We start from the raw sequence: 12,943 nt of genomic DNA on the forward strand, positions 1-12,943 counted from the left end.
GGCGGCTCAATCTGGTGCTCCCTCTGGGAGACCCAACGGCAGATGTTTTGTGCCTGAGGAGTTGCGCACTCGGTTGTTGCGAACCTACCATAACTCCAAGACCGCGGGGCATCCTGGAAAGAATCAGCTGTCCTGGGCTGTTTCACGTCTGTTCTGGTGGCCTTCCCTACGTTCCGACATCGCCGCATATGTAGCGGCATGCTCCGTTTGTGCCCAGAGTAAGTCCCCTCGGCACCTTCCGTTGGGCCTTCTGCAACCCATAGCCACCGGGGAGCGCCCATGGTCACACCTGGGGATGGATTTCATTGTGGACCTCCCTGCATCCCGAGGCCATACGGTCATTCTCATGATTGTGGATCGATTTTCCAAAATGTGCCACTGTGTTCCTCTCAAGAAGTTACCCTCTGCACAAGAGTTGGCCACGATTTTTGCCAGGGAGGTCTTCCGGTTGCACGGTTTGCCCAAGGAGATTGTGTCGGATCGGGGGAGTCAGTTTGTGTCCAGGTTCTGGCGCGCCTTTTGCTCCCAGTTGGGGATTCATCTCTCCTTCTCCTCGGCCTACCACCCTCAGTCCAATGGGGCCGCAGAACGATCCAATCAGGCCTTGGAGCAATTCCTTCGTTGCTATGTCTCCGATCACCAAGACAATTGGGTTGACCTCCTGCCTTGGGCTGAGTTTGCCAGGAACACGGCGGTGAACTCTTCCTCTGGGACGTCTCCCTTCATGGCCAATTATGGGTTCCAACCTGCCGTGTTACCGGAGGTATTCTCTCCCCAGGATATTCCGGCTGTGGAGGATCACCTTTCCCTCCTACGTGCTTCTTGGGTACAGATCCAGAAGTCCCTCGAGGCCTCTGCGCAGCGCCAGAGACTCCAGGCTGATCGCAGACGAGCGCCTGCTCCTTCCTACCCGGTCGGAGACCGTGTATGGTTGTCCACCCGCAACCTCAACCTTCGAGTGCCCACTCCCAAGCTGGCGCCTCGCTTTGTTGGTCCCTTCCGAGTGCTTCGCAGGGTAAACCCGGTAGCCTATGCCCTTGCGCTTCCTCCTGGCATGCGGATCTCTAACGTGTTTCATGTCTCCCTGTTGAAGCCACTGGTGTGTAATCGTTTCACTTCCTCGGTTCCTCGGCCTCGTCCGGTCCGAGTGGGCAATCGTGAGGAGTATGAGGTGAGCAATATCCTGGACTCACGCCTGGTCCGCGGTCGGGTGCAGTTTTTGGTCCATTGGCGTGGTTATGGTCCAGAGGAGCGTTCCTGGGTTCCCTCCGCAGATGTCCATGCTCCTGCCTTGCTCTGAGCCTTCCACGCACGCTTCCCTCAGAAACCGTTTTTTGCTCCGCGGAGGAGGGGCCCTTGAGGGGGAGGTACTGTCATGGTCTTACCTTCTTGCTGTTCTCCTTCGTTTGACATGTGCTGGCGGCCATCTTGGTTTCTGGGTTTCTTGTAGCCTTCCACCCTGCGGCTCCTCCTTCCCACTGGGAGGAGCTGGATGCCTAGCTCATATATATAGGAGGTCTGTGGCTTCAGTTCCTTGCTTGGTCCTCCTGTGTTCACATGCTTCTAAGACTGCTGCTGCTTCTGGTTCCTGATCCTGGCTTCGTCTGACTACCCTGCTGGTTCCTGATCCTGGCTTCGTCTGACTACCCTGCTGGTTCCTGATCCTGGCTTCGTCTGACTACCCTTCTGGTTCCTGACCCCTGGCCTCTCAAAGACTCTGCTTCGGTTTCACCATCCGCTTGGACTTTTGCTTTACAGCTTTATTTTCAATAAAGCCTTCTTATTTTCACTTATCTCTTGTTGTACGTCTGGTTCATGGTTCCGTGACACACAGTCAGTGATGGTCTGGGGTGCCATGTCAGCTGCTGGTGTTGGTCCACTGTGTTTTATCAAAGGCAGGGTCAATGCAGCTAGCTATCAGGAGATTTTGGAGCACTTCATGCTTCCATCTGCTGAAAAGCTTTATGGAGATGAAGATTTCATTTTTCAGCACGACCTGGCACCTGCTCACAGTGCCAAAACCACAGGTAAATGGTTTACTGACCATGATATTACTGTGCTCAATTGGCCTGCCAACTCTCCTGACCTGAACCCCATAGAGAATCTGTGGGATATTGGGAAGAGAAAGTTGAGAGACGCAAGACCCAACACTCTGGATGAGCTTAAGGCCGCTATCGAAGCATCCTGGGCCTCCATAACACCTCAGCAGTGCCACAAGCTGATTGCCTCCATGCCACGCCGCATTGAAGCAGTCATTTCTGCAAAAGGATTCCCGACCAAGTATTGAGTGCATAACTGAACTTAATTATTTGAAGGTTGACTTTTTTTGTATTTAAAACACTTTTGTTATATTGGCCGGATGAAATATGCTAATTTTTTGAGATAGGAATTTTGGGTTTTCATGAGCTGTATGCCAAAATCATCAATATTAAAACAAGAAAAGGCTTGAACTACTTCAGTTGTGTGTAATGAATCTAAAATATATGAAAGTCTAATGTTTATCGGTACATTACAGAAAATAATGAACTTTATCACAATATGCTAATTTTTTGAGAAGGACCTGTATATGAAATAGGCTAGGGAACTGATCGGTGACATCGGTTCAGAGTTAGATATGACAAATACACAGATAATGATTAGATAGCGATCGGCTCCCGGTTTTGGCGCTCTCAGATGCCATTGTCACATTTGACCACAGCATCTGGGAGAGCTAAAACTGGGAGCCGCGCGCTTCCCGGACTGGTCCACCGTCCCCTGGCTGAGATCAAGGAAGGAGTCCCATACTAGTAATAGGCCCGAGCCTTCACAAGGCTTCCAGGTCAATTACTAGTACATTCCAATGCTGGCCAGCAGGAGGCAGCATTGCATTGGAATATATTGCATCTTGTATATGCATAAATATCCATTACGGAATACAAGTGGCAATTTAATGATTGCTTGTTATAGTTACTTTGGGTGATTTTAAAAAAGTAAAAAAAAAGTTTTAAAAAATATAAAGAAATTTTAAATTCAAATCACTCGCTTCCCTTAAAATAAAAAAATGTAATAAATAAAAAAAAAACGCCTGTACTATTATAATACAAATACAGTGCAAATAACACCTAATAATAATAATAACACCCCATGGGTCCATATACTACAGGTTTATAACTGAGGCCTATCGTATCATGTGACCTTTACTCAGAAACGGCATTTACCCTCCAGTCTTTTTGTGATTGTTTCTGTCCATATTGTGTCACATTGCACCGGTGCCAAGGAAGATGATGAATATATTGGGGCACTATATCCAGGAGGAGGAGGTTTCTCTGAAATTCCTATCAGATTTCCCATTAACCCCCCTAAGGACCTGCGCCATACATGTACGGCGCAGATGTCTGTGACTTAAGGACCAGCGTCGCACATGTATGGTGCAGTGATCGGGGGGGTGCAGAAGATGCTGCATGCGCCTGCATCGGTGAAATCATCGATGCCGGTGCATTAACCCTTGATGTGCCGCAGTCAGCGCTGACCGCGACTTGTGTGATGTGTGGAGGGAGGGAAAGAGCTTCCATTGGGTCTCCGCGCTGCTGTGACGGGGACCCGGTGGCAGGGAAGGCAGCCCGATGCCTTCCTTAGGCATCGTGGCTGCCTTCCGTGACAGCCTTTAAGATCCAGCCCCCTGTATTACACTGTGTAATACACTTAAGCCAATGCATCACAATACAGAAGTATTGTGATGCACTGTAAAGGGGATCAGACCACCAAAAGTTGAAGTCCCAGTGTGGGACAAAAAAAAAGTGAAAAAAAAGTAAAAAAATTAAGTTTTACAATTTTTTTTTTTAAGTTTCATGTAAAAAAAAAGGGTCCGTTTCCCAAAATAAAAAAATTGAAAAAAATAGGGAAAAAAAAAAAAAGTAGACATATTAAGGTATCGCCGTGTCCGTATTGACTGGCTCTATAAGAATATCACATGACCTTACCCCTCAAATGAACACCGTCAAAAAAATATAATAAAAACTGTGCTAAAAAATAAAAGAAATTTTGTCACAATACATCACTAAAAATCCAACAGCAAGCGATAAAATAGGCGTATATCCCCCAAAATAGTACCAATCTAACTATCACCTCAAAAATGAGCTCCTACCTAAGACAATTGCCCAAAAAAAAAAAAAAAAACACGACTCTCAGACTATGGAGACACTAAAACATAATTTTTTTGGTTTCCCAAATGCTGTTATTGTGTAGAACTTAGTATAAAAAAAAAAAAGTATACATATCAGGTATCGCCACATCCATAACAACCTGCTATATAAAAATACCACATGACCTAACCCCTCAGGTGAACACTGCAAAAAATAAAAACGGTGTAAAAAAAGCCATTTACTGTCACCTTCATCACAAAAAGTGTAATAGCAAGTGATCAAAAAGTCATATGCACCCCAAAATAGAGCCAATCTAACCGTCACCTTATCCCGCAAAAAATGATACCCTAAGACAATTGCCCAAAACATAAAAAAAACTATGGCTCTCAGAATATGGAGACACTAAAACATGATTGATTTTGTTTCAAAAATGACATTATTGTGTAAAACTTAAATAAATAAAAAGAAGTATACATATTAGGTATTGCCATGTCCTTAATGACCTGCTAAACCCTCAGGTGAACACCGTCAATTTTATTTATTAAAATCTGCTAAAAAAAAAAAAATTTCTTGTCACCTTACATCACAAAAAGTGTAATACCAAGCGATCAAAAAGTCATATGCACCCCACAATCGCCCAAGAAATAAAAGAACTTTGGTTTTCAGAATGTGGAGACACTAAAAAATAATTTTTTTAAAAATGCTTTATTATGTAAAACTGAAACAAACAACCCAAAACAGTTGTCATATTTGGTATTGTCGCGTCCATAACAACCTGCTCTATAAAAATACCACATGATCTAACCTGTCAGATGAACGTTGTGAAAAACAAAAAATTAAAATGGTGCCAAAACAGCTATTTTTTGTTACCTTACTTCACAAAAAGTGTAATATAGAGCAACTAAAAATCATACGTACCCTAAAATAGTACCAACAAAACCACCACCTTATCCTTTAGTTTCCAAAATGGGGTCACTTTTTTGGAGTTTCTACTCTAGGGGTGCATCAGGAAAGCTTTAAATGGGACATGGCAACTTAAAATTATCCCAGTGAAATCTGCCTTCCAAAAACCGTATGGCATTCCTTTCCTTCTGCGCCCTGACGTGTGCCCGTACAGCAGCTTATGACCACATTTGCGGTGTTTCTGTAAACTACAGAATCAGGGTAATAAATATTGAGTTTTGTTTGGCTGTTAACCCTTGCTTTGTTACTGGAAAAAAGGGATTAAAATGGAAAATCTGCCAAAAAAGTGAAATTCTGAAATTTCATCTCCATTTTCCATTAATTATTGTGGAACATCTAAAGGGTTAACACAATTTGTAAAATCTGTTTCGAATACCTTGAGGGGTGTAGTTTCTAAAATGAAATTTTTTTGACTCACTTTTATCACTGTCATGAAGTACAATATGTGATAAGAAAACAATCTCAGAATGGCCTGGATAAGTAAAAGCGTTTTAAAGTTATCACTACATAAAGTGACACATGTCAGATTAGCAAAAAATGGCCTGGGCAGTAAGGTGAAATATGGCAGGGTCCTTAAGGGGTTAATAAAAACATTTACAGTTAAATGAGATGTATGAAAGGTTCTTACCATTCACGGACACTGATCCGGGTTTTTTGAGCTCACTCGTCGTTCCACCAGAACTTTCCTGCAGTAAAGATCCCACATTAAAGACATGAGAAAACAGAAAACTATACTCCACTGCTAGCTGATCTTATATCCAGGCGAAGATCAAACACCCCTAGAAGACATGAACCTTTCTGCCCTGAAGAAGAAGGATCTCCTCACGTGGTGATTATACAGGCCCCAAAGTAACCCAGAATGCCTGTAAGTGACAGTGTGTGTGAACTGTATATACTGTAAAAATCCCATGCACCTTAAGGATCCTCTGATGTCACATGACATTCTCAAGTGACGTGACTCTGAAGCAGGTGCAGGCTTATGTGGCAGGAAGACCCTTTCATACACTTAGGAGGAGTTTGTCCCAGAGCTGTTTTGAAGCACAAATTTGTGTGAGGAGAGATGGCAAAAGAGGGCGACCTGTGTACTGGTGGGGGTTGGGGAAGATGCCAACCTGCCATTTCTAGTTATGCCCACTGACATCAGTATGTAGAGGATAGGTAGAAACCTCAGCTGCACTTACTTGATGATCCAGTTGGACATTCTGTTTTTCCTGTGAGCAGTCCTGGGAATACAGAGGACTGGGACATTTCTCTGGTGGATTTCTCTGACTGGATCCATCTGTAGAAAATACACACAGCGACTGAATACATTGTCTATATGTGAGGATCAGATGATGGGGAATCTGACTCTCAGAACTGTTCTCTCCTCTACAGTCATGGAAGGGCTCCTCTTACCTGGCGATGTGAGGGACCGGTGATTCTCCATCATGACGTCTATGTACAGATCCTTATGTTCTTCTAAATGCTCCCACTCCTCCATGGAGAAATACACAGCGACATCCTGACACCTTATAGGAACCTGACAACACAAGGATAGTCATTACCAGACCCCTCCCTTGTCGTTATTGTATAATGTCCCAGCATTCACAGCAGCGCTCACCTCTCCGCTCAGCAGCTCAGTGATCCTGGTGGTAAGTTCTAGGATCTTCTGCTCATGTATCAGGGAATGAGGTGGAGGCTCGGTGATGGGGCTCTGGGTCCTGCTCCGTCCTCCTGACACACGGGGTGTCACACACTCACCAGACGACTTCTTCACTACTGTGTAATCCTGTGTATGGGGAGACGCCGATCACTACAGAGATTCTAAGAATCCTTCACCTTTCCAGACATTTCCCTGTTTTATTACTAGAGATAAGAGTGATTTCATGTGAAGCTCTCACCTCTCCAGTTATCAAGGAGATGATCTCCAGGGTGAGGTCTAATATCCTTGCAGCCATGTGGTCTCTGTCCTTGTACAGATCCTTGTGTCCTTCTAAATACTCCCACTCCTCCATGGAGAAATAGACAGCGACATCCTGACACCTTATATGAACCTGACAACACAAGGACACAGTCATTACCAGTCCCCTCCCTTGGCGTTATTGTATAATGTCCCAGCATTCCCAGCAGCGCTCACCTCTCCGCTCAGCAGCTCAGTGATCCTGGTGGTAAGTTCTAGGATCTTCTGCTCATGTATCAGGGAATGAGGTGGAGGCTCGGTGATGGGGCTCTGGGTCCTGCTCCGTCCTCCTGACACACGGGGTGTCACACACTCACCAGACGACTTCTTCACTACTGTGTAATCCTGTGTATGGGGAGACGCCGATCACTACAGAGATTCTAAGAATCCTTCACCTTTCCAGACATTTCCCCGTTTTATTACTAGAGATAAGAGTGATGTCATGTGAGACTCTCACCTCTCCAGTTATCAAGGAGATGATCTCCAGGGTGAGGTCTAATATCCTCGCAGCCATGTGGTCTCTGTCCTTCTCCATCCTTGGTGGGTCATTGATAGAAAGGACCATTGTCTATCATAAGAAGAGAGGCCTGCACCTAAGGAACCTGAGGGAAACAAGTGAGTGCAGGGTAAGAGAGCACAGTCAGTGACTTGTAGGTCAGGGACACATTGTAGATTAATCTGGCACACAGGCTATGGGCATTTCTCTGTTTGATTAACTTAAAGGCAGACTGTATTACTATGTTATTTTATGTTTTCTTATTTGTAGATTATAACCTGGACCTACGGAGAATATAACTGATATAATCTGCTGATCTTCTGTCACGACCGCTATCCCAGCAGCAGTCGTGTCGCACCAGACGGAGGGGAAGGGGGACCCTTATCTACGGATGGGAAATAGAATGGCCACCCCTGACTAACTCTAAGCTGGCACCTGTCTGCCCTGATACCCTAGACGGGGTGTGAACCCGTGCGGTGAGCAGGATGCCTAAACCCTCAGTCGCCCTAACAACACTGGACTGGGGAAAGGCCGATGGGAGCGCTAGTCACCATCACTCACGTCTAGGAAAACAACAGGGGAAGACAGCAACAAACAAACAACAGCAGAGATAGACTTATCCAGTCACGAGCAGAGAAGGCGATCCCAAACACGACAGTCCACGCCGGACAAGAGCTCCACAGCAACACCATCAAACGATCTCCTTCCAAGGTCAGAGTAGCACTGGAAGTAAGGACTATATCTGGCAATGACTGCAAGTGAAACTGAAACTAATATAGTAGCTGGGAGTGGCAGACAGGACTCACCTGAGAAGGATGCCTACAAACTCCCAGTCAGGACAAAAAGGTTCACAAGGCAAAACCCAGATGACATACCCTGAACCACGGAGCAAACTCACAAGCTATCGCGGGTAGCAAGTCGCTGCAACCTTCTCCTCCCAGACCTGTCTGTATCAGTCACAGTCGTGACATCTTCTGATTTGTTATCCCTTTAACCTCACTACTCTAAAAAGGAAGCATATGTGGATTTATCTTTCTACAATAATATGGAGATCTGCTGGTCAGTTTTGGCTTGGACATTTCTGGTGTTGGATTTGAGCTTTATAATATAATCTACTTATTTACATGTGTAATGTTATGTGTTTCTATTTAGATTTTTGTCCCTCATTGTCCCCGGAGGAACCAATAATATTGAAGGAAAAGTGTTGGGTCCCAGAGGAGACCTCGTGGCTCAGTTAGTCATGTAGGTGTATTGGGATCTCCACTGGGGACATTGATGATCTTATGGTCATCACTGGGATCTTTATGAATACACTTTCACACTTGGTGTTTTTGTTAGTGTTGTGTATATCACCAATACATCTTGTGTTTTATATTTCAGAACAGCTCGGTGCCTCTGGTATTTATTGGCGGGATTTTTCTGTGCCTATAGTCCCATTATCTTTGCATTATGCAACGTTCACCATGATCTGTGTTTAGCAGATGGCTTATAGTCCGTATCTCTGTAACCTGTAATCAATTTAAATAACAGTCCCAGATATTGTCGGCTGTTCAGGTAAGACCGCAGCGTGTCCCAATACGGACGCAGATACGGTAGAATACAAGGGTGAGGCAAGGAGTCGTCAGCTCCCGGCTCCACCATTCCCCGGCCTGTGCTCTCCCTAGCAGGCAGGCGCGATGCAGTGACATCATCTGTGTCTGCGGAGCAGAGAGGCAGAAAGCACAAGCCGGGGGGTGATGTGCTCCATTCACTGGGGGGACGGGGCTAGGTAGTACTTTTATATTTTATGAAAACTACAGGGGCAACACTATTTAAACGGAGGCACAAAGAGGGGCAACTCTACGCTGAGAGGAACTCTAAGGCCTCTTTCACACGGGCGTCATGTTTTTTGCCCGGATAAGATGCGGGTGCGTTGCGGGAAAATGCGCGATTTTTCCGCGCGAGTGCAAGACATTGTAATGCGTTTTGCACGCGTGTGAGGAAAATCGGCATGTTTGGTACCCAGACCCGAACCCGGACTTCTTCACAGAAGTTCGGGTTTGGATTAGGTGTTCTGTAGATTGTATTATTTTCCCTTATAACATGGTTATTAATACAGAATGCATAATACAATAGGGCTGGAGGGAACAGACAGAACTGATTGAACTTGTGTGTAAAACCATCCGTTCTCTCAGCTCCTGACACAATCCGTATCGCTCGTGTGAAATAAGCCGAATACAGACGACTCCTGCTGATCTCACACTGACTCCATATCCTAGTGATATCACAGAACAGTGTGTGATGGAAGACCCCTCTAATCCAGGAGAACAGCCCCTCTTACAGGGGTCTGGGGGTCTCCTAATATTCCAGGGGGAGAGCAGACATGTCTGAGTAGAACTCCCCTCCTGACCTCCAGACTGTGGGAGCAGAGACTCTCTATGGCCGGTGCTGCCCCCTGCTGGCTGGACCTGCTATATGTCACCTATAGAACCGCTCCATTCTAATAAACCCAGAACCAAGACCAATAACTGACCTGCAGATCTCACCTCCTGGGGCTGCAGGACCTGCGATGACGTCACACTGGTCACATGACAGGAAGTGCTGCACAGTGAAAGACCTCCACTGCTTTACTCCTCCCCTCATGTGACTGATCACATGACCGTGACATCATCAAAGGTCCTGTAGGGTAATGTCTAAACTCCATGCTTGGTAGAGACGAGGGTTGAGCTTCAGATTACTAAATTATTATGTTTTTAAAGATTCAGAAATAAAAACCGAATTAATTCACCAAAGTCTCACGTGACTTCAGGTGAAAAGATTTTTGGCTCCACGGAGACGGCATTAACCACCTCAGCCGCCAGTGCTTAAACACCCTGAAAGACCAGGCCACTTTTTACACTTCTGACCTACACTACTTTCACCGTTTATTGCTCGGTCATACAACTTACCACCCAAATGAATTTTACCTCCTTTTCTTCTCACTAATAGAGCTTTCATTTGGTGGTATTTCATTGCTGCTGACATTTTTACTTTTTTTGTTATTAATCGAAATTTAACGATTTTTTTGCAAAAAAATGACATTTTTCACTTTCAGTTGTAAAATTTTGCAAAAAAAACGACATCCATATATAAATTTTGCTCTAAATTTATTGTTCTACATGTCTTTGATTAAAAAAAAATGTTTGGGTAAAAAAAAATGGTTTCACTTGTGGGGTAGTTATACTGCCCTGGCATTCTAGGGGCCCAAATGTGTGGTAAGGAGTTTGAAATCAAATTCTGTAAAAAATGACCAGTGAAATCCGAAAGGTGCTCTTTGGAATATGGGCCCCTTTGCCCACCTAGGCTGCAAAAAAGTGTCACACATCTGGTATCTCTGTACTCAGGAGAAGTTGAGGAATGTGTTTTGGGGTGTCTTTTTACATATACCCATGCTGGGTGAGATAAATATCTTGGTCAAATGCCAACTTTGTATAAAAAAATGGGAAAAGTTGTCTTTTGCCAAGATATTTCTCTCACCCAGCATGGGTATATGTAAAATGACACCCCAAAACACATTCCCCAACTTCTCCTGAGTACGGAGATACCAGATGTGTGACACTTTTTTGCAGCCTAGGTGGGCAAAGGGGCCCATATTCCAAAGAGCACCTTTCGGATTTCACTGGTCAGTTTTTACAGAATTTGATTTCAAACTCCTTACCACACATTTGGGCCCCTAGAATGCCAGGGCAGTATAACTACCCCACAAGTGACCCCATTTTGGAAAGAAGAGACCCCAAGGTATTTGCTGATGGGCATAGTGAGTTCATGGAAGTTTTTATTTTTTGTCACAAGTTAGTGGAATATGAGACTTTGTATGAAAAAACAAAACAAAAAAAAACAACATCATTTTCCACTAACTTGTGACAAAAAATAAAAAATTCTAGGAACTCGCCATGCCCCTCACGGAATACCTTGGGGTGTCTTCTTTCCAAAATGGGGTCACTTGTGTGGTAGTTATACTGCCCTGGCATTCTAGGGGCCCAAATGTGTGGTAAGGAGTTTGAAATCAAATTCTGTAAAAAATGACCTGTGAAATCCGAAAGGTGCTCTTTGGAATATGGGCCCCTTTGCCCACCTAGGCTGCAAAAAAGTGTCACACATCTGGTATCTCCGTACTCAGGAGAAGTTGGGGAATGTGTTTTGGGGTGTCATTTTACATATACCCATGCTGGGTGAGAGAAATATCTTGGCAAAAGACAACTTTTCCCATTTTTTTATACAAAGTTGGCAATTGACCAAGATATTTATCTCACCCAGCATGGGTATATGTAAAAAGACACCCCAAAACACATTCCTCAACTTCTCCTGAATACAGAGATACCAGATGTGTGACACTTTTTTGCAGCCTAGGTGGGCAAAGGGGCCCATATTCCAAAGAGCACCTTTCGGATTTCACAGGCCATTTTTTACAGAATTTGATTTCAAACTCCTTACCACACATTTGGGCCCCTGGAATGCCAGGGCACTATAACTACCCCACAAGTGACCCCATTTTGGAAAGAAGAGACCCCAAGGTATTCGCTGATGGGCATAGTGAGTTCATGGAAGTTTTTATTTTTTGTCACAAGTTAGTGGAATATGAGACTTTGTATAAAAAAAAAAAAATCATCATTTTCCACTAACTTGTGACAAAAAATAAAAAATTCTAGGAACTCGCCATGCCCCTCACGGAATACCTTGGGGTGTCTTCTTTCCAAAATGGGGTCACTTGTGGGGTAGTTATACTGCCCTGGCATTTTCCAGGGGCCCTAATGTGTGGTAAGTAGGTAAATGACCTGTGAAATCCGAAAGGTGCTCTTTGGAATGTGGGCCCCTTTGCCCACCTAGGCTGCAAAAAAGTGTCACACATGTGGTATCGCCGTATTCAGGAGAAGTTGGGGAATGTGTTTTGTGGTGTCATTTTACATATACCCATGCTGGGTGAGAGAAATATCTTGGCAAAAGACAACTTTTCCCATTTTTTTATACAAAGTTGGCATTTGACCAAGATATTTATCTCACCCAGCATGGGTATATGCAAAATGACACCCCAAAACACATTCTCCAACTTCTCCTGAATACGGAGATACTACATGTGTGACACTTTTTTGCAGCCTAGGTGGGCAAAGGGGCCCAAATTCCTTTTAGGAGGGCATTTTTAGACATTTGGATCCCAGACTTCTTCTCACGCTTTGGGGCCCCTAAAATGCCAGGGCAGTATAAATACCCCACATGTGACCCCATTTTGGAAAGAAGACTCCCCAAGGTATTCAATGAGGGGCATGGCGAGTTTATAGAAAAAAAAAAATTTGGCACAAGTTAGCAGAAATTGATTTTTTTTCTCACAAAGTCTCCCTTTCCGCTAACTTGGGACAAAAATTTCAATCTTTCATGGACTCAATATGCCCCTCAGCGAATACCTTGGGG

At 44.5% G+C, this 12,943-nt stretch overlaps 2 protein-coding genes across 2 annotated transcripts in view; both read right to left on the reverse strand.

The window, feature by feature from the left end:
- Positions 1–12,943, reverse strand: part of LOC120999664 (oocyte zinc finger protein XlCOF6-like) — a 2,208,135-nt gene that overhangs the window by 825,865 nt on the left and 1,369,327 nt on the right. The gene's annotated exons all lie outside the window — the stretch shown is intronic.
- The window catches only part of LOC120999657 (zinc finger protein 260-like), a 344,532-nt gene that overhangs the window by 17,989 nt on the left and 313,600 nt on the right, over positions 1–12,943 (reverse strand). Inside the window, exon 4 of the mRNA XM_040430651.1 lies at positions 5,713–5,770. Coding sequence (XP_040286585.1) covers positions 5,713–5,770 — 58 coding nt within the window. The remainder of the gene's footprint in view (positions 1–5,712; positions 5,771–12,943) is intronic.

The sequence above is a fragment of the Bufo bufo genome, chromosome 4 (assembly GCF_905171765.1).
Source record: "Bufo bufo chromosome 4, aBufBuf1.1, whole genome shotgun sequence".
In the NCBI taxonomy this organism is placed as follows: domain Eukaryota; kingdom Metazoa; phylum Chordata; class Amphibia; order Anura; family Bufonidae; genus Bufo; species Bufo bufo.